At 50.1% G+C, this 25,504-nt stretch overlaps 10 protein-coding genes across 10 annotated transcripts; 4 read left to right on the forward strand and 6 right to left on the reverse strand.

The window, feature by feature from the left end:
- Positions 1–403: 403 nt before the first annotated feature.
- BU24DRAFT_403925 (mitochondrial carrier) lies at positions 404–1,499 on the forward strand (the record flags this gene model as incomplete). The annotated part of the gene is made up of 4 exons (XM_033525610.1): positions 404–481; positions 535–1,142; positions 1,196–1,349; positions 1,401–1,499. 4 exons carry the CDS (start codon positions 404–406, stop codon positions 1,497–1,499), a joined length of 939 nt encoding a protein of 312 aa, XP_033389195.1.
- A 70-nt stretch (positions 1,500–1,569) lies between these two features.
- On the reverse strand, positions 1,570–2,719 carry BU24DRAFT_416525 (magnesium-dependent phosphatase-1). The gene is made up of 3 exons (XM_033526475.1): positions 2,243–2,719; positions 1,717–2,171; positions 1,570–1,647 (listed from the first exon to the last, which is right to left on the reverse strand). Exons 1-2 carry the CDS (start codon positions 2,513–2,515, stop codon positions 1,815–1,817), a joined length of 630 nt encoding a protein of 209 aa, XP_033389196.1. The 5' UTR covers positions 2,516–2,719; the 3' UTR covers positions 1,570–1,647; positions 1,717–1,814.
- Positions 2,720–4,286: 1,567 nt separating this feature from the next.
- BU24DRAFT_9918 (glycoside hydrolase family 31 protein) lies at positions 4,287–7,732 on the forward strand. The gene is made up of 2 exons (XM_033534872.1): positions 4,287–4,878; positions 4,965–7,732. The coding sequence occupies exons 1-2, from the start codon at positions 4,611–4,613 to the stop codon at positions 7,412–7,414; spliced, it is 2,718 nt and encodes a 905-aa protein (XP_033389197.1). The 5' UTR covers positions 4,287–4,610; the 3' UTR covers positions 7,415–7,732.
- A 925-nt stretch (positions 7,733–8,657) lies between these two features.
- BU24DRAFT_338466 (adenine nucleotide alpha hydrolases-like protein) lies at positions 8,658–10,064 on the reverse strand (the record flags this gene model as incomplete). Its single annotated transcript, XM_033523134.1, has 2 exons — positions 8,658–9,469; positions 9,524–10,064. The coding sequence occupies 2 exons, from the start codon at positions 10,062–10,064 to the stop codon at positions 8,658–8,660; spliced, it is 1,353 nt and encodes a 450-aa protein (XP_033389198.1).
- Positions 10,065–10,820: 756 nt separating this feature from the next.
- Positions 10,821–11,199, forward strand: BU24DRAFT_469648 (uncharacterized protein; the record flags this gene model as incomplete). Its single annotated transcript, XM_033532621.1, has 2 exons — positions 10,821–11,011; positions 11,085–11,199. The coding sequence occupies 2 exons, from the start codon at positions 10,821–10,823 to the stop codon at positions 11,197–11,199; spliced, it is 306 nt and encodes a 101-aa protein (XP_033389199.1).
- Positions 11,200–11,305: 106 nt separating this feature from the next.
- BU24DRAFT_416528 (uncharacterized protein) lies at positions 11,306–12,688 on the reverse strand. The gene has a single exon (XM_033526476.1). It carries the CDS (start codon positions 12,524–12,526, stop codon positions 11,534–11,536), a length of 993 nt encoding a protein of 330 aa, XP_033389200.1. The 5' UTR covers positions 12,527–12,688; the 3' UTR covers positions 11,306–11,533.
- Positions 12,689–12,806: 118 nt separating this feature from the next.
- BU24DRAFT_9945 (uncharacterized protein) lies at positions 12,807–14,766 on the reverse strand. Its single transcript, XM_033534874.1, has one exon. The coding sequence runs from the start codon at positions 14,504–14,506 to the stop codon at positions 13,025–13,027; it is 1,482 nt and encodes a 493-aa protein (XP_033389201.1). The 5' UTR covers positions 14,507–14,766; the 3' UTR covers positions 12,807–13,024.
- Positions 14,767–16,301: 1,535 nt separating this feature from the next.
- On the reverse strand, positions 16,302–20,815 carry BU24DRAFT_416531 (HECT-domain-containing protein). The gene is made up of 4 exons (XM_033526477.1): positions 20,271–20,815; positions 18,170–20,217; positions 17,600–18,118; positions 16,302–17,545 (listed from the first exon to the last, which is right to left on the reverse strand). The coding sequence occupies exons 1-4, from the start codon at positions 20,519–20,521 to the stop codon at positions 16,491–16,493; spliced, it is 3,873 nt and encodes a 1,290-aa protein (XP_033389202.1). The 5' UTR covers positions 20,522–20,815; the 3' UTR covers positions 16,302–16,490.
- Positions 20,816–21,491: 676 nt separating this feature from the next.
- On the forward strand, positions 21,492–23,567 carry BU24DRAFT_9977 (uncharacterized protein). The gene is made up of 3 exons (XM_033534881.1): positions 21,492–21,822; positions 21,881–23,285; positions 23,341–23,567. Exons 1-3 carry the CDS (start codon positions 21,701–21,703, stop codon positions 23,356–23,358), a joined length of 1,545 nt encoding a protein of 514 aa, XP_033389203.1. The 5' UTR covers positions 21,492–21,700; the 3' UTR covers positions 23,359–23,567.
- On the reverse strand, positions 23,532–24,845 carry BU24DRAFT_416533 (phosphoglycerate mutase family protein-like protein). Its single transcript, XM_033526478.1, has 2 exons — positions 24,093–24,845; positions 23,532–24,008 (listed from the first exon to the last, which is right to left on the reverse strand). The coding sequence occupies exons 1-2, from the start codon at positions 24,637–24,639 to the stop codon at positions 23,770–23,772; spliced, it is 786 nt and encodes a 261-aa protein (XP_033389204.1). The 5' UTR covers positions 24,640–24,845; the 3' UTR covers positions 23,532–23,769.
- Between the last annotated feature and the right edge of the window lie 659 nt (positions 24,846–25,504).

The raw sequence follows: 25,504 nt of genomic DNA on the forward strand, positions 1-25,504 counted from the left end.
ACTCGGGCATTCTCATACGCAGTAAAATTTCTCCACAAACGCCACCTACACAGTAGATTAAAAATCAACCAAAACCCGGCCATAGTAAGTCGAAGGAGTACATTCCCCAAAGACACCTTCTTGGCGCTCGGTCACAATCCGAGGAAGCTACTCAATGAGAGAGGATCTAGCTATGGGAGCGCCGCTCGTAAAATACAATTAGCTTCGCCTGGTAAGCCACCGAGTCAAGCATGGACCTCACCAAGTCCGAAACGTGTATCGGCCGTGGAGGACAATGTGCATACTTTCTCCGGTATCGACGTTCAAGTTCTATGTTCTCAGTGATAATTCTTTGTTGTTTTGTTTCCATGCAAAACAGTGTGTGACCTGCTACCTTCGCTCGAGTTTTCTATTCTCTGCTAAGATGGACAAATCGTCACCCCCAGCTGCGATCAGTATACTGGCTGGAGGATTGGCCGGTGCATCTGAGACCTTAGTAACAGTAAGTTGTATTTTCCAACCCAGTGATTTTCAAATTCCTTGACACCTTCCAAGTACCCAGCCGAATTCGTGAAAACACGACGACAACTCGAAAACGTGACCCTTGGAAAGAAATCCACAAGTTCATTGACCATCCTTCGGTCAACCTTGCAGAGCGTCGGTCTCAGTGGCATATACGCAGGCTGTCAGACCCTCGCTGTCAGCAATGCACTGAAGAGCGGAGTGCGGTTCTTCTCGTTCGAAACTGCGAAACGGCAATTGACACCCTACTTTGAAAAAGGTGCATCGCAGCACACTGGAACCACAGCGAAGAACCCGTGGCTAAATCTTGTCGCTGGACTCTGCGCAGGCGCAACAGAGAGTCTGCTGATCGTCACTCCCGGAGAGAGCCTCAAGACGAGAGTTATCCATGATGCAGCGTCGGGAGGACAGTTGGGTAAATTACCTCTTGCACGTATTGTAACACAGACTGTTCGACAACATGGGATACTCAGCCTTTGGAGGGGATTCACTCCAGTGCTATGCAAGCAAGGCACGAACAGTGCCGTTCGCTTCACGACTTTCGGTGCTCTGAAGGACAAGCTACAGGAGATTTGGCCGAGTTCGGTGAATGGAACGACCGCGACCATGATTGCTGGTGCAGGTAGCGGAGTTGTCACGGTGTAAGTGTACAATAACAGTTACCCATAACGCTTTGACTAAAGTGTTGGATTAGGTATGCGTCAATGCCATTCGACAACGTCAAGACGCGTATGCAAGGCATAGGTAGTTCGAATGGACGAATGCTTTCTGTCGCGGGGCAGATGCTTGCGAATGAAGGCGTCTCTGTGTTCTGGAAAGCTACCACGCCGAGACTCGTGAGACTTACTGTAAGTTTATTTTGAATCGTAATTTCATAGATCAGTACTAAATCTTTCCAGCTTTCGAGTAGTGTGACTTTCATGGTCTACGACAAGGTGATCAAAATTTACAATGCAGCAATGACGGAACGGCATGCAGCAACCGCTAAGATGGGCTAGAGAGATCATGTTTCGGCGTTTCGTTTGTTTGGGGGATTAATTTTATCTTTAGATGTGTTTTCATATTCTCGAAATACCATAGGGCGGGATCAATATATTTTCTCATGACGGCCTGCGGCACAAGGTTTTGTAACTTGGAGTTTGTTAGCTGCATTATTGTTAGTGAACAAAAGTATCTACGTCAAGTACACTTTATAGAACATGTTGCAACACCTACAAGTGGCTAGGACTCGAGAAACTCCGAATGGTAATGAAGTATATAGAAGTCTAAAAACAAATCTAATCGTCGTAAATAAAGTGGCGTGCGTGCCTCCTCTAGTTTGGTATCCTGTTGTTCCTCTTCCTCCAACTCCTCACACCAGCATCTATTTCATCTCTTGTAACACCATCCCGTATTAGCTGCATAACGACACCCAGCCCCTCGACGTTCTTGTTCCGACTCTCGTCGTCGAAGAATAGCATTTCTTCATACTCTATTCCGCTGTCCCGTTGTATGCGCTTGAAATGTGTGGTCTTGCTTCCGGGATAGATCTGCAGGTTATCGAAGTAGTCAACTGCGCGCTGCGATGATGCGGTCGAGCTTGGTATCTTGAGAGCGCGAAGCATCTCATTTGCGAGATCTGGGGCAGATGTTCGCGATGCTGCACCGACTTTGATGCCCTTCTGTCGCAACTACACAAACAATTAGCATTATATTACACAGGCGCCATTGAGATCTATGAGATAGAATAGAGTAGACTTACAGCATCAAGAACACCGCCGACTTCGGGGTAAAACCCGTAACCCTCACCATATCGATCCTTGACCTTCTGCCCGCCTTCAACAGCCTTGATGGGCGGCGTAACATGTGTGTCCACCCAGAAAGGCCATAACGTATAGTCGAGGTCAAAAACCATTATCTGAGGGAGGGGGAGACCATCGGTAAATGTCGAAGGCCACGCGACTTTCTCGGGAAGCTTTGTGGTGATTGTAGGGGCGGATTCGTCTGCCAGCGATTGCGCTCCTCGGCGGGGCATGGTGGGAGCTTTCAGGTCGAGCTTATGCGTGAAGAACAAGATGACGGCGATAGCAAGGAGGGTGGAATATGAGAAAGAGTGATGAGCCAGTGCCGCACTAGGGGAAAGATGAAGCAATCAATGGTAAACTGAAGGAAGACGTCTGAATATTTTGGGATAGATAAGTGGCACCGACGGTGGCTTTTGGGTGATGGTGGTGGCGTTAGGACCCTTTGAAGCTTGACGTCAGTCTAGTGGGCGGCCGAAAGCTTATATTGGCGTGTGCTTGGTGTCGCATATCAGAATATTCGTAACATGTCATTTTGCGATGCATTTGGCAACTAGATATTGTTTTTTTTGGATAAAAAGTCGTCGCCGCATATTCTTTACTACAAGATGGTAAGAATAAAGGCTATCAAAAATGAGTACTCCGTATTGACGATATCTTTCTTGTGAGCGATGATCCTCGATTGCTGAAAGCCAATCAAATCCAGCGACGACCATCTCATGATAGATGATTTACCAAGAGTGTGCTTGGTTTCCCTTTAGGATTGAAGGGGTATGATAGCCGCTATTGACGGACATTGTAATCTCCTTTACCTCTGGCCTCGTGATGATTGACAGCAAGCTAAAGTTTGAGGCAGTCTCCGTACCAGGCAGTTCCTGTACGCTTCAGGAGTTGTCGAGTACAAATTGTGGTTTTCCGAGGTACATGAGAAGGAAATGAGAGTTAATGATGCAGCCAATAAATGTAGATATCAGAGGTACCAGTAGTACACATATTGCCGAGACGCCCATGGAGGGTCGCATCCTGGGCATGAGTACGGAGAAGAGGTGGGAGGGCGACTAGGGTTCATCTCAGGGGTAGAAAGTTCCACATTCACAATGACCATGTGCTGTGTTTCTGTCGTGCTGTTGTGTGGTGGTGCTACGGTACTCGTAAGTATCCATTAACGGGTGTCGTTGTAATTAGATGTAGTTGTAGCCGTATGTACAGTACCTCTTAGAGGTGTAGCTAGTTAGGTGGATCTTGGGGTAGGAGGGGAGGTACGGGAATGGCGTTCGCCTACAGTAGTAGCCACCCACCCGCCATAGTCACCCCCATAGTCACCCCGCCATCATCGCTGACAACGCCTCCTGATCAGATCAGATCACTTCCTACTGTCTCCAACGTCACTTCTTCACTCTCCTCTCCTCTTCTCTCCTACTCTTCTTAGTTACCTGCCAATATGCTTGGAAGGTTCCGATGGCAAACCCTAAACCAAGCCATCGCTCCTTGAGCAAGATCCGATTTCTATACACACACGCGCGCACACGCTCAGCCAATGTGTCTTACCTTGCATGCATGTTATCATATGCTTCGTTCATAAATGAGACCCACATCGTCATTATGAACTTCATGAATGCAATTAGGCCCAGTCGCAAGATTACCGCCCTGCTGTATCAGAGACGCGTCCTGCCAAAATAGCAGTTGATTGCCCGGTGCCTTGTGCTCCAGATCCTAGCACGTTGAGGTATGATCACAGATGGTTGTTTCAATCTATTCCCTGCAGTGCGGCCAAAACTGTCCGGACTCCCTGGGCTGTTAAGGGCCAATTCCGGGTATCAAAGGCCCAAGGGAAATTTCCTCATACGTTCGTAACAAACCTCCAGCGCCAACGACCGGAAATGCTTTGTTACTTCAATACAACTACGCGCCGTTGATAGGCGCGGGACGGGTTGCGTTGATGCTACGACATCCTGTACTTGTATCGTGTCCGACGCAGGTACGTGGACGATGGACACGCTGTGTGGTCCATTTGTGCCAGCATGGCCCCTGCAAGCCAGGTAATTGTACCAGATACAACCACGCTTGATTCTCTACATCGGGCAAGTCAACATCTGCCAAATCTGGGGTAAGCCACATTCCAGGGGAGTGATGGTTCCCTCAAAAACAAAACAATCATGCGTCCATCAATGACCTTGGCTAGCGCTCAGTATGGATCAATGAACTGGCAAGGGATACGATACTCTCCTTTCGGACAATGTCCTTATAAGGTTCTTCAATGCCTCCAACGATGTTCGTCCTCTCACAACGCTCGAGCTATTCGCCTTGACTATTACTGGGACTGCCAGTATGCTCGAACGCCTCTTTCTCGCCTTCGTGGTGTCTAGTATCGCCGTTGCCTTTCCTGCTCCGCGCGATACTCCACCTCCAGATCCTCCCAATGTCCCTATCGTCTTTCCAGAGAGGAGCCAACTTGCCGATTGTCCAGGCTATGCTGCTTCAAATGTCAAACAGACAGACTCTTCACTCACTGCGGACCTTACACTCGCTGGTCCGGCATGCAACAGTTACAGTCAGGATCTTCAGAATTTGAAATTGGTAGTTGAATATCAGACAAGTACGTTTCGCTTATCAGCAGAAATGACGCACTCCATTCCAAGCGAGACATCCTATGTATCGTGATATAGACTAATATATGTCCAGATGAGCGGCTCCACGTCCAGATATTCGATGCAGAAGAGAACGTTTTCCAGGTGCAGCAAGAGGTTCTTCCGAGGCCACAACATGAACAGGCCTCCTCCTCCAATGCTGCACTACAGTTCAATCTGACCGAAAATCCATTCTCCTTTGCCGTTGTGCGACGTTCCAATGGAGAAGTTCTTTTCGATAGTGCGGCATCGTCGTTAGTCTTCCAGACGCAATATGTTCGTCTGCGAACTAATCTGCCCAACGATCCCAATCTATACGGCCTTGGCGAGCACACTGATTCCTTCCGATTGACTACCTCCAATTATGAGCGAGTGCTGTACAATTCAGAATCGCCAAATGTACACACTAACAACAACTTGTATGGTAGCCATCCAGTGTACTTTGATCACCGAGGTGACAAAGGTACCCATGGTGTATTTCTGCTCAACTCAGACCCAATGAACATTTACATCAACAAAACCGAATCAGGCGAGCAGTACTTGGAATACAATACCATCGGAGGTATTATCGACCTGTACTTCCTAGCTGGTGCACAGCCGGCCGAAGTATCCCAACAGTATGCCGATGTTGTTGGACACTCAGCAATGTTTCCATACTGGTCGTTCGGTTTCCAACAATGCAAATACGGTTACTGGGATGTCAATATGGTTGCCGAAGTTGTTGGCAATTACTCCACTGCTGAGATTCCATTGGAAGTCATGTACACTGATATTGACTACATGCATCTGCGTGAGGACTTTACTACCGACCCTGAGCGCTTCCCAATCTCGAAGATGCGAGAGCTGGTACAGACCCTACACGAGCGAGATCAGAGATATGTTCTGATCCTCGATCCTGGTATCCATACCAGGGCTGATTACGCACCTTTCCAACGCGGCCATGACAAGAATGTCTTCCTCAAGAACGCAGATGGCTCTGACTACTTGGGGGTGCAGTGGGCGGGAGTATCTGCATGGCCAGATTGGTTCGCGCCAAACACGCAACAGTGGTGGACAGACGAACTCACAGCTGCCTTCAGCCCTGAATCTGGTATTGATATCGATGGTGTATGGGTTGATATGAACGAAGCCTCCAACTTCTGCCACGACAGGTACTGCGATCCTGCTGCACTGGCTGAGAAGGAGGGCAACCCACCTATCCCAACCTCCGTGCCGCGACCAAATACCGGCCGTCCGATTCCTGGATTTCCTGCTTCATTCCAGCCAAATAATTCACTTGCGGCAAAACGGCAAGTTGAAACTGGTACGAAGAAAGGTCTGCCCAATCGCGAGTTGTTCGAACCCAACTACCACATCAACAATCATCGTGGCAACCTTTCTGATTTCACCATTTACACCAACAACACGAACTATGATGGCACGCGACAGTACGATACACATAATTTCTACGGGCATATGATGGCACATACCACTCATACTTCCATGCTGGCTCGTCGCCCCTCCGTTCGCCCGTTCGTACTAACGAGGTCCACGTGGGCTGGTAGCGGTCGCAAAGTCACCCATTGGTTTGGAGACAACGCATCTACATGGGAACACTATCGCATGGCTATTCGACAGATGCTGAGCTTTGTTTCGATGCATCAGATGCCCATGGTTGGATCTGATGTGTGCGGTTTCAACAGCAACGCAGATGAGTACATGTGTGCACGCTGGGCCCTGCTTGGGGCCTTCCAACCATTCTACCGCAACCACGCCGAGATCAGTACCCGCCAACAGGAGTTCTATCAATGGCCTATCGTGGCTGAGGCAGCTAAAGTAGCCATTTACACCCGCTACAAGCTTATGGATTACGCCTACACTGCTCTCTATTACCAGCATCTCCACGGTACACCAATGGTCAACCCACTCTTCTTCTTGTACCCTGAAGATCCGAATACGTTCGGCATTCAAGAGCAATGGTTCTATGGCGATGCTCTCCTCATCTCACCTGTGACGAATGATTATTCGGACACCGTATCCTTCTACCTGCCTAAGGACACATTTTATGACTACTGGTCTCACGCACGAGTTGACAGCGAAGGCCGCAACCATACGCTCTCTGGTCTTGACTGGAAAGACATTCCCGTCCATATCCGCGGTGGCACCATTATTCCGGAGCGTGCAGATTGGGCCTGGACGACCAAGGAACTGCGCACCCGCGATTTCGTTGTGATCGTTGCGCCAGGGCAGGACGGTACTGCCACAGGCCGTCTGTACCTCGATGACGGTGAAAGTATCGAACAGGCGTCCATCAGTGAAATCGAATTTTCTTGGGATGGTTCCACATTCGCTTGCACAGGCACCTTTGGATACAACGGCAATAGTGGTGAAAGTGTCACAGTGAAGCAAGTCACTGTTCTTGGCCAGGAGAAGGCGGGCAGCACGGGACATTTCAATCCAGAGAAGAAGGAGATTGTCATTGACGGACCGTGGAAGCTTAATGGTGCCTGGGGTTTCGCATTATAATCGCTTGCTTACTGTTCGACTAGAGGTTTCTTACGGCACACGGACCTCGGGCGTCTATATTGGCATAGACATGGAGTTTGTAAATATCTCGTTTTATTGCATTGTTGCTGAACTTGCATTCTGGCATAGTTGCATACCCGCTTTAGGAGCGCTGGTGGTTTTTCTTACGCAGGCCGTTACCTCAATTGGACTGGAACCCTGTTTTCCTATGTATTCCTATCATATTTCTATGCATTCTTCCGTTCTCAATAATCAAGAAATACATCCATACATCCATCTGTGTGTCTTCTCAGCTCGTACAAATGCCATATTGCGCCGCGGGTATCCGTATTTCATCGACATCATCATCAACAAAAACCGAGTGCAACGATAAACACTCCGTGGCAGGCATAGCCAAGAGGAGCTCCATCATACCATTGAGATTTCACATGTAGGACGGACGAACACGATGTGTCTTCACACGATGTACCTCTGTACAGAGTACATTGTACAAGCCTTGTACCCATTGTACCTCTTCACCACCCCTGCGCCGACCAACCACGGGCACGATCCCCACCCCCCGAACAGCGCATCGGATCCACGTCGTGCAAATAAGAAGTGGCCTCTGCGTCAGATGGGGATAATAGCATTTCCCCGTTACCGGGAGGAGAAGGGTGAGGAAAATGATGCACCCATGTGCGACTTCCACGAGTAGCTCGTGATTGAATCGAACGGGCGCGCGGGTGAGGGCTGTCTGCCAAAACCCCTCCCCTTGTAAGTCCGCCATGCACGTGTGATATCGCACCGTTCAGACAAGACGTCCTCACACATGACCGAAGAAGAGATCTGTGGTTGGATTGTTTGCACCACGAGCACTTCCCCTTGTGTAAGGCCTCGCGCGAGGGAACGATGCGCTTGCTTTTTGATACTACGAGAAGTAGGTGGTGCGAGGGGAGGTGCGAGTCTGGCGCTTGCGGCGGGAAGTGAGAAAAAAATTTGACGTCGGGAAGCAACACTGGGGCGTGCGACATTGGCATTCCAGAAATACTCGTGCGTGCGGATGGCAGACCTTTTTGGTGTTTTCGTGCGCGTTGCTCTTTTTTTTCTTCGTGTTTGTGGAAATGTCACTTCTTTCGCGTGTGACGCGTGACAAAGGGTGCTGGGTAGCAGGAAACGTCGTCGTTCCGCGAACAAGAAAAAAAAAAGCCTTGTGCGAACTGGTGTATGTAGGATCGCTGTTGTAGTAGCTATCATCTGTCCTCTTTCACTCCGCTGCGATGTGGGTCTTCTGGAGGCCGTTCGTGACACCGTTGACTTCGGTTTCCTGGGATTCATCGTAGCCCACCTCGATCGAGTTCTTCGGGCGGTTCTTGTTGAGTCCTTCCAGGAGGACGCATGCTTTGCAGATTTCCTGGCTGGAAAGGTATCCGCAGCGCTTGCATTGTCCCATGACTTGTTTTGTGACTTTTCGGGGCGCCGGAGGCTCGCCCTTTCCTTTTTTACTCTTCTTGCTGCTGCCGTTCTGGAGCGATTCTTTAGCTGTGTTGCCTCGTTGCTGAGTTTGGGTTGCGCGAGATTTTCCTGTAGATGTGATCTCGACTTCTAGTCCATTCTCCGCTGCGGCCTCATTTTGTGACAAGTGCTGCTCCATGTTTGCCATCTCGCCACCGGCAGTCCTTCCATTCGAACTGCCACAGCCGCCCTCCTCTTCCTCTGCAGCGGGGACAGAACTCGAGCAAACTCCTCCGCAGCCTTCGTCGCTACCTGGTACGAGTTTAGCCATGTCCTCGCCGCTTCGAACCACGTCGAGGATTGCACTCGGTCGCACTCGTTCGAGGTTTTTGATGAGGGCACGCGCGCTGCCTCGGAAGGCCTCTGGGGAGTAGATGCACTCGGTGCTGAAGTAGTCTAGGTTTCTGTGGTGGGCGTACAGGACGATTTCTTTCTCGTAGGCGTACTTGAGAGGTTTGCTGCGCTTGACGTTGGTGTGTGAATTCGGATCTGTGGATACTGCGGAGGGTGTAGACGTGATGATGGATGTCGTCCGCGAAAGTCGAGGAAGATCGCCACGGAGCACTACACAAACGTGAGTTTTACATTATTTGCATGTTCAAAGCCGGATTCTCGTACAATTCATGAGCACAGTCTCTGCGACGTCGTCGGCGTTGTGTCCTGTAACCACATGCTTAACACCCAGTCTGGCTGCACCGCGATCCAGCGCTTGCCGCCTGAACACGCCGCAGTAGGTGCAATTCCCCTTCTTTCCCACTTGCTCCACGACTTGATCCATAGTCCAGCCATACAACTCGGAATATCCCAAGATTGTCAGCGGCATTTCATACTGTTGTGCATTGCGCTTGACGGTTTCGAGGGAGTCATCACGGTAGCCCTTGATTCCCTCGTCAATCGACAACAATATCAGCTCGACGCCGTAATCGTATCGCTCATTCAGAGTCTTGAGGACTGCAGCAAGTACGGTGCTGTCCTTGCCGCCCGATGCGCCGATTGCAATCTTCTCCCCGCGGTGGAAGAGGTTGTTCGTCGTGATTGTATGGTGGATCTCTGTTTCGAAGACGGATATGAAGCACGCCTTGCATAGTTTCGAATGGTCTTTGGGACGAAGAATAAGTGCTCGGTTCGTCTTGCACAGAGCGCAAGGAGTGGGTGGCATGTTGGCTGGCGGGAAACCTACAAAACGGAGGTTTGGAGGAGATGCGGAATGGAATGTTGGCGGGGAAATTTTTGGATGATGGCAATGCGCAACGATTCTGCGGGGCGGGGCGGTCGCTGATTGGAGATATCCCTTCGTTCTGATTGGGGCACCATTCACTCTCACAGTTTTTATGGCCCAAGACACATCTTCTCAAATTGATATTAAAAACAATTCTATAGGCTTGGAAGAAATCCTTACTACTATTGGCATGCCTATGTCTTATTTCAACCTGGATGTATAGACGCATACGCCTCCTTCCTTCGTCAAGTGGTTCTCACACCGCAGGTAGCAACTTAGTCCCCATGCATCGGATGTTAGATAGTGAATTCAGCTTGTATAGCTGCCTTGTGATGTCAAAGCTCTCCTTAGTCCGAGTGATTTGTATGATTCGTGGACTTCAAGATGCGGAAAATCTTGAAGTGTAATTCACTATGAGTGTCAAAGCACTGTCGTAAATTTCAATTAATGCGATAAACATCATAATCACCGGACTTTAATAGCTTTCATTGGATCAAAACATAAACAGACGTGCTCAGGTGAGTCACTGCCATACATTCTCGCCGTTGTTGTGCTTTGCCCGTGCTCTGTACATATACACACCCAACCCAAACCTACATCCCCTCTTCCCCAGCAGCAGGATTTCCTTCCCCTTACAACCCTCAAACAACTCGAATCCTTTCCTCGAATCCCGAGATTCTTCAATCGATTGCTATCATGCACATCCCATTTGCCTACTGGCTCTATGTCCTCGGTGCCGTGTCACTGTCGACCGCTCTGTCCTGCGGCCAAGCTCACGGCGAGGCCGTAAGCTGGCTCCCGTTGAAAAACGACGGTCGCTTCCACACTGGTTTCCTCCCGATCGAGTGGGGTCATGTTGGATATCATTGCGTCTGCGAGTTCTGGGAGTACGTTCTTCAGCGGCCCTTCACGAAGGCACATTTAGAAATATCATCAACAACCTGCTAACCATCGGTCTAGGAATGCCAATTGTCACGACGGCATTACACGCGTCATCGATACGGTCAATCATCCAATATTCCATGGCCACTTCGGGACCAACTTTAGATGCTACAGGTGCCAGCAGTATCTTTGAGGTGAGTCTTTGTTTGTCGAGTCGCGACGTTTTGTGTTTGTGTACTGACCTCATGACCTAGGTCGGGCTTCACTCTACGCAAACAACACAATGAGACCACAGTCTTGTTGGTAATAATATGGGGCGGATTCGATTGTTACCATATTGGAAGTTCGCCAGGCTACCTAATTACATGGCATACGTAGAGACGGATTCGAAGGAAGCCAAGCATGAAGATACTTTGTTTGCTTGACTGAAGATTTCGATTCCGTAAATAATACAAACAACTCTACATCTCTAGTACAATTCCCCCCTGACAAAATCTTGTGGTGCTTTCTACGATCGCAATGATGCTCTAAAGTTTACTCTTTGATGGACCCTTTCCCTCTTTCCGGGGCCTCATGATGCTCTGTTGCGTGGCCGTTGCCACCACTTTACCATGCTCATCCCATAACCTTCCTTCACTAAAGGTCCTCCCTTCTGCCCCGACGATAGTCTTGATCTCTCTCAGATGCCACTTCTCGAGGTCGATGTTGTTGCTGAAGATCCTCAGCGCGAAGTCCAACGATGAGCACGCGGCCGCATCATCCAGAAACATGTGGCTAAACGACAACGGACTAAACGAGAGAGCACCGTCCATGAACCAACTCAACGCAGCGACCTGCTCGGCCTGGTCCGAAAGAGGGTTAAGGGAGCGCGTCCAATCCGCGGAAGCCTTCTCGGTAAGCGGTAGGTGATCCTGTGTAGTTTTCGCATGCTTCGCAACGCCGTTCAAGTTCTGGGAAAGCATGCCTTCCGGGCACGGCCGCATCTCGAACGCCGTCCTCATCAAGCCGAAGGATTTCGTGAAGATGTCTCGTTGCTTCTGCGTGACTTTCCCGTCGTCGACTAGTTTCTGACTCTGCTCGGGCCCTCTTTGCAGGCCTTCGTAATGGCTATACTTTCGTGACGGAGGGGCCGAATATTCAAGCAGGCTTGCTGGCTCTGCTACCTGGAAGTCTGCCAGGGCTATCATGCAGGACCGACTTGAGCCGTCGTCTTGTTTTTGGCTGACTTCCACCTGCCTCGTAGCGAAGGTCCGGGTTTGTCGAACGATGCGGACCTTTGCCTGCAGAGGTCGATCGTTGAGTGCGGGTCCCAAGAAGTTTCCCATTAGAGAATATAGATGGTAATTATCGGGGACAGTCTTGCTAGCAGCCTTCGCGGCCATGGCTGAGGTGTAGCCTCCATAGGCTATGTTGGCAGCATTTCCCATGCGCTGCGGTGGGTGAATCGTCTCGAATTCATGTTCGCCGACCTCCTTGATCGCAAGGCTCTCCACAAAAGATGGCGGTTGTATGTCGGCCATATTGAAGCAACAAAGTTCACGCAACCTTGTAGTATAAAAGAATCGGACCAGGGTACAACCACAATTTATATGAATCCTACGATGTCGCAACAACGCGCACGATCACGAAAACCTGACAAGATGATTGGGCTTCGGCTGATAATACTAATCATCAAGTGAACGACATGAGCTGGAAGGATCAAGGGGCTTATCAAATGCCTCGGCTTCTGGTTCTGGTGAGTCTTGGCCTAGCCCGGCTTCGGTTATACTAGTAAACGTCATTTCATCTACCAATGCACGTCTTTTTCGGATTTTGATACGTTCATGTGAGATTCGGAGTTTGGTTGACCATTTTATTATATAGGGCTTACTGTATGCTCCAACGAGACCCAATTACCTATGTAGTTGTACAAGCAAGGATGGCCATTCATCATCCTCTCATCGAATACGAGTAGCTAATAAAGACAATGTCTAGCTTAAAAGAATATACGGAATGAAACTACTTCTAATGCAAACCTACTACCAATCCCCATCATCATGGATTTTGTACTTCCGCTGTGTAGTACTAGCATCATCTACTACTATAGTTGACGCAGTATCGGTGTCCATCCCATTGCTATATTTCGACAGAGCACTACGAGGTCGTACTTTTGGCGTATCCGCACCGCTTCCAACGCTCATAAGATCCCAATCCATATCATCCGCAATGGAACTATCATCAGAATCACACCCTTGAGCCTGAAGTTCCTTCTCGAATTGGTCTATGCCAGAGACTCGTCTGAGGTCCTTCTCAATCTGCTCACCACTCACACTCTCCACGACCACCCAATTGTCACCCACAAGAGAGGCCTCAATCCGTTCACCATGCGTGTCCGAAACTTTCTGCTGGCCACTTTCCCGCCAACGCCTCTCCTTCTCCCGTCTCTCCTCTGCGTCCGCCTTCGTTCGTTCCGCGCGGACCTGAGCCAGCGCTTTCAGCTCCTCGCCAGCCTGCCGAAGCAACTCCCCGAACGCGCCGTCGTAATCGAACGAGTCGTCTTCCGGGTGGTCGATAGGCACGAACGCGATCTCCGCCTTAATCTTGCGCAGCGGATGCAGGATCGCGCGCCGGAAAGACGGGAGGGCGAAGTCTGACCATTTACCCTCGACGCTGAGATGCCGGAGCGTGCCGTTAAGCTTCGCGACCTGCGCGCATGTCACCGCCCAGTGGAAGCTCGGTTTCGATCGGTCGTGCATCATGACGTTTTGAGAAGGAGATTGCGGTAATGCCAGGTGGATGTTGCGAATGCAGCGCCGGGCTTCGGGAGAGAGGGAGTCGATGAAGATAGGGAGAAGGCTTTCGAGATCTGAGGGCGCGAAGGTGACGGATTGGTAGAGGATTGGTAAGGCCTCTGCGCGTATGGAGCGGCATGTGAGGAGGATGTTGACATGTCTGCGTGGTTTCGCCCCTTCGTGGACAAATTTCAGTTCCGGAACGGGGGCTCGAATCAGTTTGTAGGAAGGGTCGAACGGCCGGCGTTCGATTCGAATAAAATGAGTTGAGTCGGGAGAATCTGACGGGACGAATTTCAGTTCCGGTACAGGGGCTCGAACCAGTTTGTAGGAAGGGTTGAATGGCCTGCGTTCGATTCGAATGAATAGGTCTGAGTGTGGATAATCTGACAGGACGTATTTCCATATCATCATCCGTAATGTTTCCGGTAGAGACAGCAGGCGGCTCCTGTTCTGTCGGTAGGTATCTGGATCCTTTTTAGAGGAGCAGTGCAGTCCATCCGGCCTGGATTTAGGTATTGCTGGAGGAACATTGTCATATTTCTCTGTTTTATTGCTTTTTATACACCAGGTGAGTGGGTTGAAGCTGTCCTTCAGACGGTCCTTTCCGCCTTCCTTCTCAGGTTGCCCGCATTTATATGTAGCTCTGGAGAGTGCTAGCTGTTTTTGTATCTCCATATCTTGTTTATGCATTGTTTCTGAAATCGTTGAGGCGATTCCGGTATCCATCAACGTTCTCTAAATCATTCAGGTAAACCAGTATATCGATGTCGACAATACATTGACGTGTCAGCCGAGCTTTCCCAGGGCATAGAGTAACCAATAACAAGTCTCTTTTAAGCAGCAAGACTCATGTCAAAATGTAAGGCGAGTCTCTGTACATCACCAAATTGAATTATGACGGAAGTCAACGAAGTCATATACATTCCAAAGACGTCTTCAAAATTGAAAAGAACGACGAGTCATAACGGTCAGCTTGGAAAGGCTGAGGGCCTGAGGCATACTGCTGCCTGAGCAAGTGACCATCTCACATCAAACTAACCGCATTAGGACATACAGTGCATATGCACTCCCTGTATATCTCGCCTTGATCGTCAATTTACAAGTTTAAGAAAAATAGTTGAAAGTTGAACGACAAGTCGCACATAGTAACCAAACGATTAAATCGTTAACATAAATGATAAGCTCCGCCCATACTGTCAAATGACTTTTCAATCATACAATCCTACACACAATCTCATTTCGAGGCCCAGCCCCAAACAAGACTCCCAATTCTCCCCAAAAATATATATATATAACTCCGCAATTCCCAATTCACGCCATGACTATTTCAAAACGCCCTCTCCTTCCCCTTCCCAGACCCCGCCGACGACGACACCGACGACGACGACGCCTCACTAGCCGACGAGCTCCTGGCGCGAAAGATGCCCCAAAGCGACAACGACGACCTCCGCCCGCCGTCATCCACCGTTGTGTTCGAGCTCGACGACGAGCTGTGTCTGCGCCAGTGGTGTCTTCTGTGTTGTTCCTCTTCCCCTTCCTCTCCTTCTGTTCCGTCCTTATGTCAGTGACCCTGTGCTGTGATTGATGGGGAAGGGGTGGGTAGGGACGGACCTGGTGATTTTGATGTTTGGAGGGCTTGGTAGGCTTTTCGGCGGGCGGACGGTTGGCCTGGTTGAGGAGAGGAAGTGTTAGTTTAGTTGGTGGATAGAGGGATGGGATGGGAGGGAGGGAGATTGCGTACTGAGGTTTCCAGCACCCCCGCGACCGTAGGATATACATCGTTCCGTCATAACGTCACCGGTCATGATAATTGAATGATATAGTACACAAGAGCGAAGCAAGAACGAAGAAAGGCTAATATTTGATTTTCAACGTGGAAAAGTTAAACTTGGATGTATAGATGGAGGTATGGAGAAGAACAGGGAGAAAAGTAGATAACAATCCACAATTGCCCATGGGGAAGCCCACTTGTATAAAAGCTCCGAAGCTCGATCATCATTATCGCCATCATAATTCGGTGCACGACCCAAATTGAAAAGCCCACCGATGAAAGCTCTCCCATGAAGATCCGATCGACTCGACGGTCAGCACGCTACCGGACACATAGCAAATGGGGCATTAGAAGCAATTATCAGGTTCCCTATGGCCGAAGTTCGAATGTGCTTGTGCCTGTGTGATGGACAAAGATCAACCACGGGGGGTGGTTGTAGATTGGCGAACTTGGCCATTGGGGATCTCGAGGCTTATCTTCTGTTAGTCACGGCTACAGAGATGGAAACTCTCAGGCATGCCGCTAAATGACGATTTTGTCGAGACGGAGTGCATCCCGCGGGCTTCGTGTGGGTGAAATGGCATTGGGGGGCAAAGTGACGTATTGAATTGGGGGGCTGATCTAGTGGCGGATAGAAGCGACCTAGAACAGCCCTCGAAGCACGGCATATGCAGGGCGGGGAGCACACTATTGGCGAATAACATCGACCATGATTAGAATCATAATCAAGCATGATTCGAATGTATTCAACTCAGCTATCTGCGCAGCACCCATAAAATTATAGTCGGTCAGCCTTAGATTCCGCCTGAAGTAGCCCTTCACTTGCTATACCAACAGGAGGGTAAGGTGGTCGATTTTGTATGTACATTTATTTCTGGGGTAAAAAACAGACAATCAGACTATGAATCATATGGATACATAATACCGTGGGCAACGTATTTACAGGACGCCAAATCCCTTAGAGTTTTGGATGGCCAAATCAAGCTTTCGCTTCAACTTGTCACGATCCGCGTACTCCGGGAGCATCAGCTTGCCGAAACATGTTGAGCTTGTAGGCAACATGTCGGTATCTGATCCGTTTCGAACAATGTGGAAATTCATGGTCTCGAATCCAGTGACCGGCACTCGTTCGCTTGCGGTCACGAATTCTAGCAATTTCCGACGATCATCCATATCGTAAGACTCAACAATGGTCCAGAAGTCTTGGATCGTAGGATGGTTGATGGAATAGCCCTCTTCATAGCGTGTGGCCGATTGGAGCGCATCTACATCGATGTCTAGCCTGCCCTCCAAGAGATTCTGTAGAGCTGGTGGGTCGAACAGGTGTAATGATCGACTATGAAGGCACCTGTTGAAGCCCTTGCGGAAAGCAAGGAGCTGTGGGGCGACAGATTTATACGTCAACCAAGAAATATAATCTTTCACAAAGTGTTCCCTGTTAGCATTTGTTACCAGCGTCTCATCTGTTGCACTTTCGCTTTGGGTGAAAGGCCTCTCCCATGCCGGGCTGCTGATAGGTGGTCGTGTTACATGGGAAGGCCAGATTGGGCCGTGGCTGGTTGATATCGGTTTGTCGACAGTGTTAAGCAGATCTGCAGGCCAAAGATGACTTGGTCCTCCAAGGTCGCCATCGAACGCGTTCATATCTACGTTGACCTTCTGGCCACATGCTTCAAAACTGAAGGTGTAGCTTCGTAAGAAAATGTCTGCGACATCGCCGTCCTTCCACGAAAGTAGTTCTCGCAATGACTTGGCAAGGATTGGCCAGCCATCTTGGATGAAGTCAATAGACTCCGAAGCGTCCAAGCCTAGAGATGGATAATTCGGGGTAAGAATGCTGTGGTATAAGGCGATGGGAAATGTCACGGGCAGTGTGACCCCATTGTACAGGGCGAGAGAGAATAGAAGGCCTAGCATCTCGAACTTCCAATCCGGCTCTAGGGAAGCAGGTTGAAACCACGTCATTCTGGTTTGGGGATCGATCTCGAACATTCCTTGACACCCTGTTAGCGATTTCGTTGTTCAGTGTGTTCGTCATTTATACGTACCGTTATCGGGCTTGAAGGCTTCACCCAGGACCACGCGGAAGAATTCGTAAGTGATGCCTCCCTGATCATGACCAATCTCACCCTCCTCCTTGCCCATCTTTACCTTGAGTGGTTTTAGCAACAGTCTGCGCTCCTGACCCCAGAGCTGATTCAGAGTGTCTTCCAGTGGGTGCTCTCTTCCAACCTCAAGAACAAGGTAGTTGCTCAATACAACTGCTAAGCGCTTGTTAATCGCGTTCGCATATGAAAACCTCAGGTGACGGTTGACATGTCGCTGCAAACGAGCGGTCCTTTCAGATCCCTCAAACTGCCTGTACATGCTGGTGAAATTTATCGTACGGAAATACCCAATAAGTACCTCAGGCTGGAACAAACAAGGGAATTGGAGGAGATGGACAGAGTTTGGGGTCTGTTTATATTGAAGGTATTCAACGGGTTCGTGGGTCTTGTCGATGCGCTCATCGAACCATGGCATGTAAAACATGCGCGTTCGTAAATTTAAGATATCGCGGGACCGATCTATGGATTGTGAGTGGGGAGTATCAATGTCAGGGCTCCAGCTCTACTCACGAAGTCTTTCCAGAAATGCAAGGGACACGCCCACGCTTGACCATCTATGAATGACCACTTTTCCGTCCCATTGTTTGATGATCAAGGTTCGCAACCACTCCATGAATGTTGCAGTGACAGTCCAACCCGGGTCATCCTGATAGTTTAGGGCTGATTTGAATTTTCTCTTACTCGCCAAGGCTTGATGTTCAACCACTGCTAAATGCTCCACCAATATGTCCAGCAGGTGCGACTTAACGGGGCCATAGCTGGTGTCGTTGGGACAATGTCCCTTACGGTTCATGGTAGCCAATATCTGCTCAAAGCATAAACGAGCGCCAATACCTCGCAAGAGTCGATCAGCAAGCCGAACCGCGGGCTCGTACTCTAGCTCGTCAATGATAGCCAGCCAGGGGTCTGAGAAACTGATAGGCACATCTTTGCCTCTATTGTCAGGCGTATGGGGGAGCACAATGCCCCAAGATCGGAAATTACGCAATTGAACCCAGGTTCGAGGCCATCCGACGGATACTAGTGAAGTCAACGCATGAATACATATCATGATGATATGAGCAGCTTCCTCATCATTCAAATATCGCCCAGATGGTTTTTCGGACGCTTCACTGGCCGAAGCCTCTTCAGAGCTCCTTTCAGTCGAGCTCCCCTGGGAAGATTTCTTTTGAGAGCCTTTCTGAACGTCCAGCTCTGGTGGAGCTACAAATAAACTCTCAACGGCAACCCACAAGCTGTCGTAAATCAAGGCACCATTAAGATATTTCCAGTCCCGGAATGCGTGCGTCATTCGCGACGAGTTCATGTGTGACAATTTCGAGTTTCCCGATCCTACATGGCCTGAATCTCGAAAAGATTTGAGCAGGAGTTCCGGATTGCTCAAGGTATGAAATAGTGACCTACTGACAAAAGACGAAGTCGGCCTGAACCGTTTATTCGGCTCATAATCTACACTGTAGACGAAACCGAATGGTCGCATGCGCTTGCGCTGGTGCTCACCGCCCTTCAACTGTTCCAGAATGTCACAAGTGAGGTGAGAAGTCACTTGGACGGATGACCGACCGCTTTTCTTTGCATCCAAATCAGTATTCGGTGAGGAGGTCCTAGGTATCGGGATTGCTTCTGGAGGGCCGCGCATATCGATAGAATGTGACTTCTTTGCGTAGGCGGTCTTGCTGTACGGGTCTGAGCCTCGATTCCCATTAATGTTCCGTGATCCGGCAGACGGTACTTCGGAAGAATAGTCGCTGGTAGGTCCACTTATACGATGGAGGATCGTATGTACTTCATCTCCATTACTCGATATTTCTGTGTTATGTGCAGGTAAACAATGCTCATTGCTTTTCATGGAAATGTGTCGTGGAGTGCGAAGTTCGCGTGGGGGGGGAGAGTGGACGTTTGTAGGCCCCCTGAGCACGTCCTTCGGGGTTGCTGCAGCCGATTGACTGTCAAGGCAGTCACTGCCCTGCAACTGCGTTTGCTGTGGCACAGTGCGAGAACTAAACATTGAAAGAACAGAGGACGCAGTGGGTAGTTGCTTCGAATATGCATATATGACTGTAACCGTATCATATAGACTTTGACCAAGTGACTTTACGTCTTTCTTTACTTGATGTCGCTCCCCTATTGTTCGTAACATATGCTTGATCTGCTCTTGGTCATGGGTTCCATCTCTACCAACAATTGCGACCGTCCGTCTACTGCGAGAAGCTGAACCAGGTGGCGATACGGCGGCACCAGTGAGCTCCGCCGTAGACCATAGTGGTAGGCCAGCAAGTGGAAGCAGATTCAAGACTGGTCCCTGTCCAAGCGCTGCCACCCCAACTTCTGTTCCTATTGATCCATCTATCTCAAACGTATCCGGCGATACTTTCAGCTGATGTGTACAAAGTCCGCGATATGGATCATCTTGGCTAGCGAGGAAGTGCGCGAGGGCTCGGGCAGTAAGTTGAGTGGGTGCTCTATGCGGTCTCGTGGCGAGTCTCCTATTACAGGAAAGGCATGTAGGCGTGGTGCAGTATGCACTCTTGCAACCATACAAGATTTGGGATAGATAGCTTGGCCAAAGATCAGCATCGAGTAGTATGAATATCTAGGGATATGAACGAACCGACGCACTACGTGCTGGAACTGTGCTTGACGCTGAACTTGGACGCACTCGAAGATGCGGCCAACATCGTCGACGTCCATCACATGGCCATGCCAACGACCACGTAGGGAGTTTGGCCGATGAACAGTCCGAATCGTATGGGTGGGGGTTGATGAGGGCCGAGGGTGGGAAGACGACGGGACCTTGTTGCTGTCACCACGACGGGTACGGGCATGAACATGGGTATGGCTATGACCTCGAGAAGGGCACATGGTGGCGGGGCTGTGGGATATGTCACGGATTACGAGATGCTAGTGTAGTGTGGTTATGTGGTTGGAAATGGGATGAAAGGTCTGGAGCATGGTTAAGTAGATGCGATGCGATGCGATGCTATGCTATGGTATCGGGATCATAGTGCTGGAAGTACTACGCGATGCGTGTTACACGTCGGAGTAGGGCATTCACACTGATCTGAGGAGTTGGGAGGCGGCCATTGGGAGAAAGAAAGTAGCGCATATACAAAGTGAAATGGAGGGGAGGGGATAGGAGAGATGAGGTTGAGGTTGAGGACGTATGTATGTCAGTTCCCGTTGGATCGTAGGGCTGGCAAGAACAAGGGTCCAATTCCATCCAGGCCAGGCCACCGGGGGTTTAGGCAGGCTTGGCGTGTCATTTCCCTATTCGATTCAATTCTTTTCCTGGTGGCGGATCCAGTGAGGAAGACGTCATTCCCTTGTGCCCGCCTGCCTGTCCTGCCCGTCCTGCCCGCCTGCCCGCCTGCCCGCCTGCCCTACGAGTAACTAATAGTTATGTTATCGCACACCAAATTCCATGCTCATCCGGACAGAGTAATTTTTTTCCTTCGTCCCATTGTAATTTTACTATAAAGTTACCTAAAATGCTGCCATTATTTATCAACTATTACATAGTACCCCTCGTATTCATATGTTTAGGTAACAGTCATAAGGAAAATATTAGAATAGAAAAAAATACACCACCCGTCCCAAGGGAAATTTCTCCCATCAACTGGTAGATACATTCATTTTCAGTGTCACTATCTGGCTCCCCTCTCGGACCATCATTACTTCGTGATCCCAAAACTTCAACCAGAACAATTCTCATCCAAAAGCAACAAGTCAATTTATTGCTATCCGCCTGTCGGTGCCTCTACCTACCTCGTACCACAGTCAGAAAGTACTCCGAAGTGGGTGGTGGTGGATGTTTTATTAATCGGGCAATCGGGCTTTCACACAACCCCCCACTTAGTAATTATTATCGCCATTACAGGCGGACTGTGGGTGTCGAACAACTTCCTTCAACCGCATATTCACCCTCTCTCTGCCCTTCTTACTTCTCCCCTCCCTCATACCAATTTCCTTCCCTTTCCCTTCACTTAAATTCCCCGTCTCCCGATATCTTCTACTCGACACTCTCGAGACCACACCTTCGCCATGGCCTCCCAAGCGGCCTCCCAGTCGAACCTTCAGGCGACACATCCCTTCACCTGCAACACATGTCAGGTCGCCTTCCGCTCCGGCGAGTTGCAGCGTGCGCATATGCAGACTGACTGGCAGTGAGTACTATCAATCGAATCACCATGGGAAACCACTGTTCGCTAACCCGTCCCACAGTCGCTACAATCTCAAGCGCCGCGTCGCATCTTTACCACCCCTCTCCTCCGAAATCTTCACAGAAAAGGTTCTTGCTAATAAGGCTTCGGCTGCCGCAACTGCAGCCAAGGCTTCCTTCGAGAAGGCCTGCCAGCCATGCGGAAAGACCTACTTCAGCGAGAATGCGTACAATAATCACGTCAACAGCTCAAAGCACAAGGCAAATGTGGCCAAGGCAAGCAGAAGTCACTTCGACGACTCAGCCTCCGTCACTGGCTCCGTGATGAGCTCAGCATTGTCACTCGGCGATTCTCTGGCAGAGTCCGAGACCACTCAAACGGACGACAAGGACGTCGCGGACGTCGCGGACGGTCTCAAGCAGACCAAACTAGACGAAGATAAGGCTTCCGTCACTTCCTCCAGCAAGCCTGCGCCCGAGCCCCTCCTGGATTGCCTCTTCTGCAATTACCGCTCGCCCAGCTTTGCCCTCAGCCTCAACCATATGGACAAATTCCATGGAATGTTCGTGCCAGAGAAGGAGTTCCTCGTCGAGCCCGAAGGATTGATCAAGTACCTGCACCGTAAGATCCACAAGAAGCACCAATGCATCAAGTGTCACAAAGCTGTACACACAGCAACCGGCATACAGACCCACATGAGGGACCGCGGCCATTGCATGATCGCCTTCGAGGATGATGCAGAGCTTGTTGAGATTGGCCAATTCTACGACTTCAGGAGCTCGTACCCTGATGCCGAGGAGTTTGAAGCCATGGAAGAGGAGGAGTCTGACGAGTCGCAATCTACCACCGGTGGCGGAGTCAAGCTGGGTGCACCACGCAAGGCCGTCATTGATAGTTCCGGTCAAGAGGAGGACGAGGGCTGGGAAACCGACAGCACTGTGTCGAGCGTACCAACAGACGAGATCACTTCCGTGCCGATTGACGACCGATCACACCGGTACAAGTTGCTTTCGCAGTCACGACACCATTCCCATGGCGATCCGCGACCCCACCGCAGTGTCGATGGATACCACTCCCACGCCCATGCCACTCCTGTTGCAGTGTATCACGACGACTATGAACTCCAACTTCCTTCCGGACGCACTGCTGGTCACCGTTCTCTGAACAAGTACTACCGCCAGAATCTCCGCAACTATCCTGGAGTCGCCGAGCGCATGGAGAACGCACAGCGCCGACTTGAAGCCGGCTCCGAATCTGATGAGGAACGTGGAGACCCACACCGTCGTGGCCGTGACCGCCAGGTTGCCACTCGGGCCGAGGGCGGATTGGGAATGATTGGCGTCAGTGACGCGAAGAAGCAAGAGGTTCGCACAATAGCGCAGAGGGAACAAAAGCGGGCAGATCGTGCACGGAACAGGATTCAGGCCGTGAATGAGAGGAAGGGCAACCAACAGAAACACTACAGGGTAAGTCGTGACGTACGAACTGGTTCAGCATCAATCCATACTAACAGCACCACAGGATCCTCTCCTTCAGTGATCAATCTTCTGGATGTTTTTTCTTTTTCACTGTTTGGACAGCGTGGGCCGGTCTGCTTGCTCTGGCCTCGATCACGAATTTAATGTCACTTTTGCATGGTAGGCGTTCAATAAGAACCATGGGGGATGCCGGAGGTACCATGGATGCTATCAAAAAAAAAAAGGAAGCCGTACCCCTTAGAGTGTAGTGCGGTGATACACTGGGTGGCGATTATGGTAGAGTCAATCGCCGATAAAATACACACAAACTAACTATCTATGCTTTTATTTATCATTATCATCTATCCATGCATCGCGAATCCCCAAAAAATAATCGTCTATGCTCACAATTCCCGGTCTACAAAATCCAACATGATGAGCCTCACCATCTGACCATCTGCATCCACCCCTCTATATTCACAACCAAACGGTTCTACAAATGAGCACTCACCTCCTCCTCTCTAGTCGGGAACCTGATAAATCCATCCTTGACCCACGACTCCTGAGCGATCTCCCTCAACTGCGTCTGCTCCTCGACTGTAAGGGGAATGAGGTCCTGGCTTCTCCGTTTCAACGACTCGTCCGTCTCGCGCAGACTCGCGTTCTCGCTGGCAGCCTCACCGCTCTCGTCGAACGTGTACGTCCGCAATTCGCAATTCTTCCACCCCGTGCCTATGAATCGAACGTCAGCATATCATCCTCCCCAGAAAAACAGAACCAGCCAAACAGCCAGACAGAAAAAGAGTCAAAACCTACCCGTCCCCGCCATACTCCCGGCCCAATCCTCGGTCAAAAAATGCATCAACCCCCCGTGCGCCACCACCGCAACCTCCAGGCCCTCGCACTCCCTGAAAAACCGCCTCGCCCGCGCCGTCCGCCTCGCAATCAGGTCCGTCCGCGGCCTATACGCCCCCTCGTGCTTCTCGTTCCAGCCCTCCTGCACCAGCGACAAGTCGACTGCAGGGTAGTCTTTGAACTCTTCCCGCAGCGCCTCGGGGGACGAGCCCGTGTCGCAGGGCAGCGCGGTGGTCTCCTGGATGTCGGGGAGTGCGACGATGCGGAGGGAGGGGTTGGCTGCGAGGTGGGATTTGAAGGTTAGGAGGGCGGTGTAGAGGGTTCGGCGGAGGGGGGACGCGATGATGAGGTCGACGTTTTTGAGGGTGGAGGCGTGCGTGGTCCAGAGTTCCGAGCATTGTTGCTCGCCGAGGGTGGTGAGGGATGGGTCGCGGAGGGAGTGGTTCGCGATGCAGAGGTTGTGGTGGCCTTGGGCGTGGCGGATTAGGTGGATGTGTTGAGGTGCCATGGTCGTTGTTTTGGGGGGTTCCTTTTCCTTCTCTTTTGGTTCCTGGGGTTTCTGGGGTTGGTATGGGGTTTTAATGGTATCCTAGTATGTTGTGAATCCGGGGTTACGGGGGGGGGTTGATTGTAATGATGGCTGTGGTGTTTGGTAGCAAACGATACGAGATGTTTGTCACTTAGAATCCAACTTATTATATCTTCTTCGGAAAGAGTCATGTTTTCTCGGGATGCTACTTCGGAAGAAAAAAGACTAGAGTTAGGAAAAGTGGGTCGTGACGAATGTTGTTGATGACAATTATGGACGAAGAGGCGAATTAGACGAGTGAGTTTTCCAAAAGGAGAAAAGAAGAGAAAAGATATATGGATTCGAGTTATTTGCATATAAGATGCAATACATACATGATCCTAATGTTGACATGAACATTGGCACGTCTATGTCACATTGCCAACATTCGCAGTACCTCGTAGTGATAGAAAGACATTGAATCGACAAGCCGTGAACAGCCAATGAGGATTCCAAATTTGGCACTCAGGGCAGTCGATCAGGAACATGAGGTCGGAATTTTCGATGCTAGGAACGTCAATCGAAGGCACGTGGGGGGAGTTTTGGGAAACTTAGGCGCCGGTGGACCGGGTTACTGCAAATGGAAAATCGGGGGGCGAGAGGGGACTGGAGCGTGAATTGTAAGCGCCCATCAATCTTTAACTTCATCACCTTTCCATGAGGTTCAAGAAACAATGTTTTGTGTGGTATGAAGTCGTGCGAGTAGAGGAGCCTGATTGCTGTTTTAGTTAGTCCTTGATTAGAAGAAAAGTGTTGGTAAACAATGGTTTTGACAGAGGAAGAATCTCTGAGAGATATCAGCATT

This window comes from Aaosphaeria arxii (genome assembly GCF_010015735.1).
Source record: "Aaosphaeria arxii CBS 175.79 unplaced genomic scaffold BU24scaffold_1, whole genome shotgun sequence".
In the NCBI taxonomy this organism is placed as follows: domain Eukaryota; kingdom Fungi; phylum Ascomycota; class Dothideomycetes; order Pleosporales; genus Aaosphaeria; species Aaosphaeria arxii.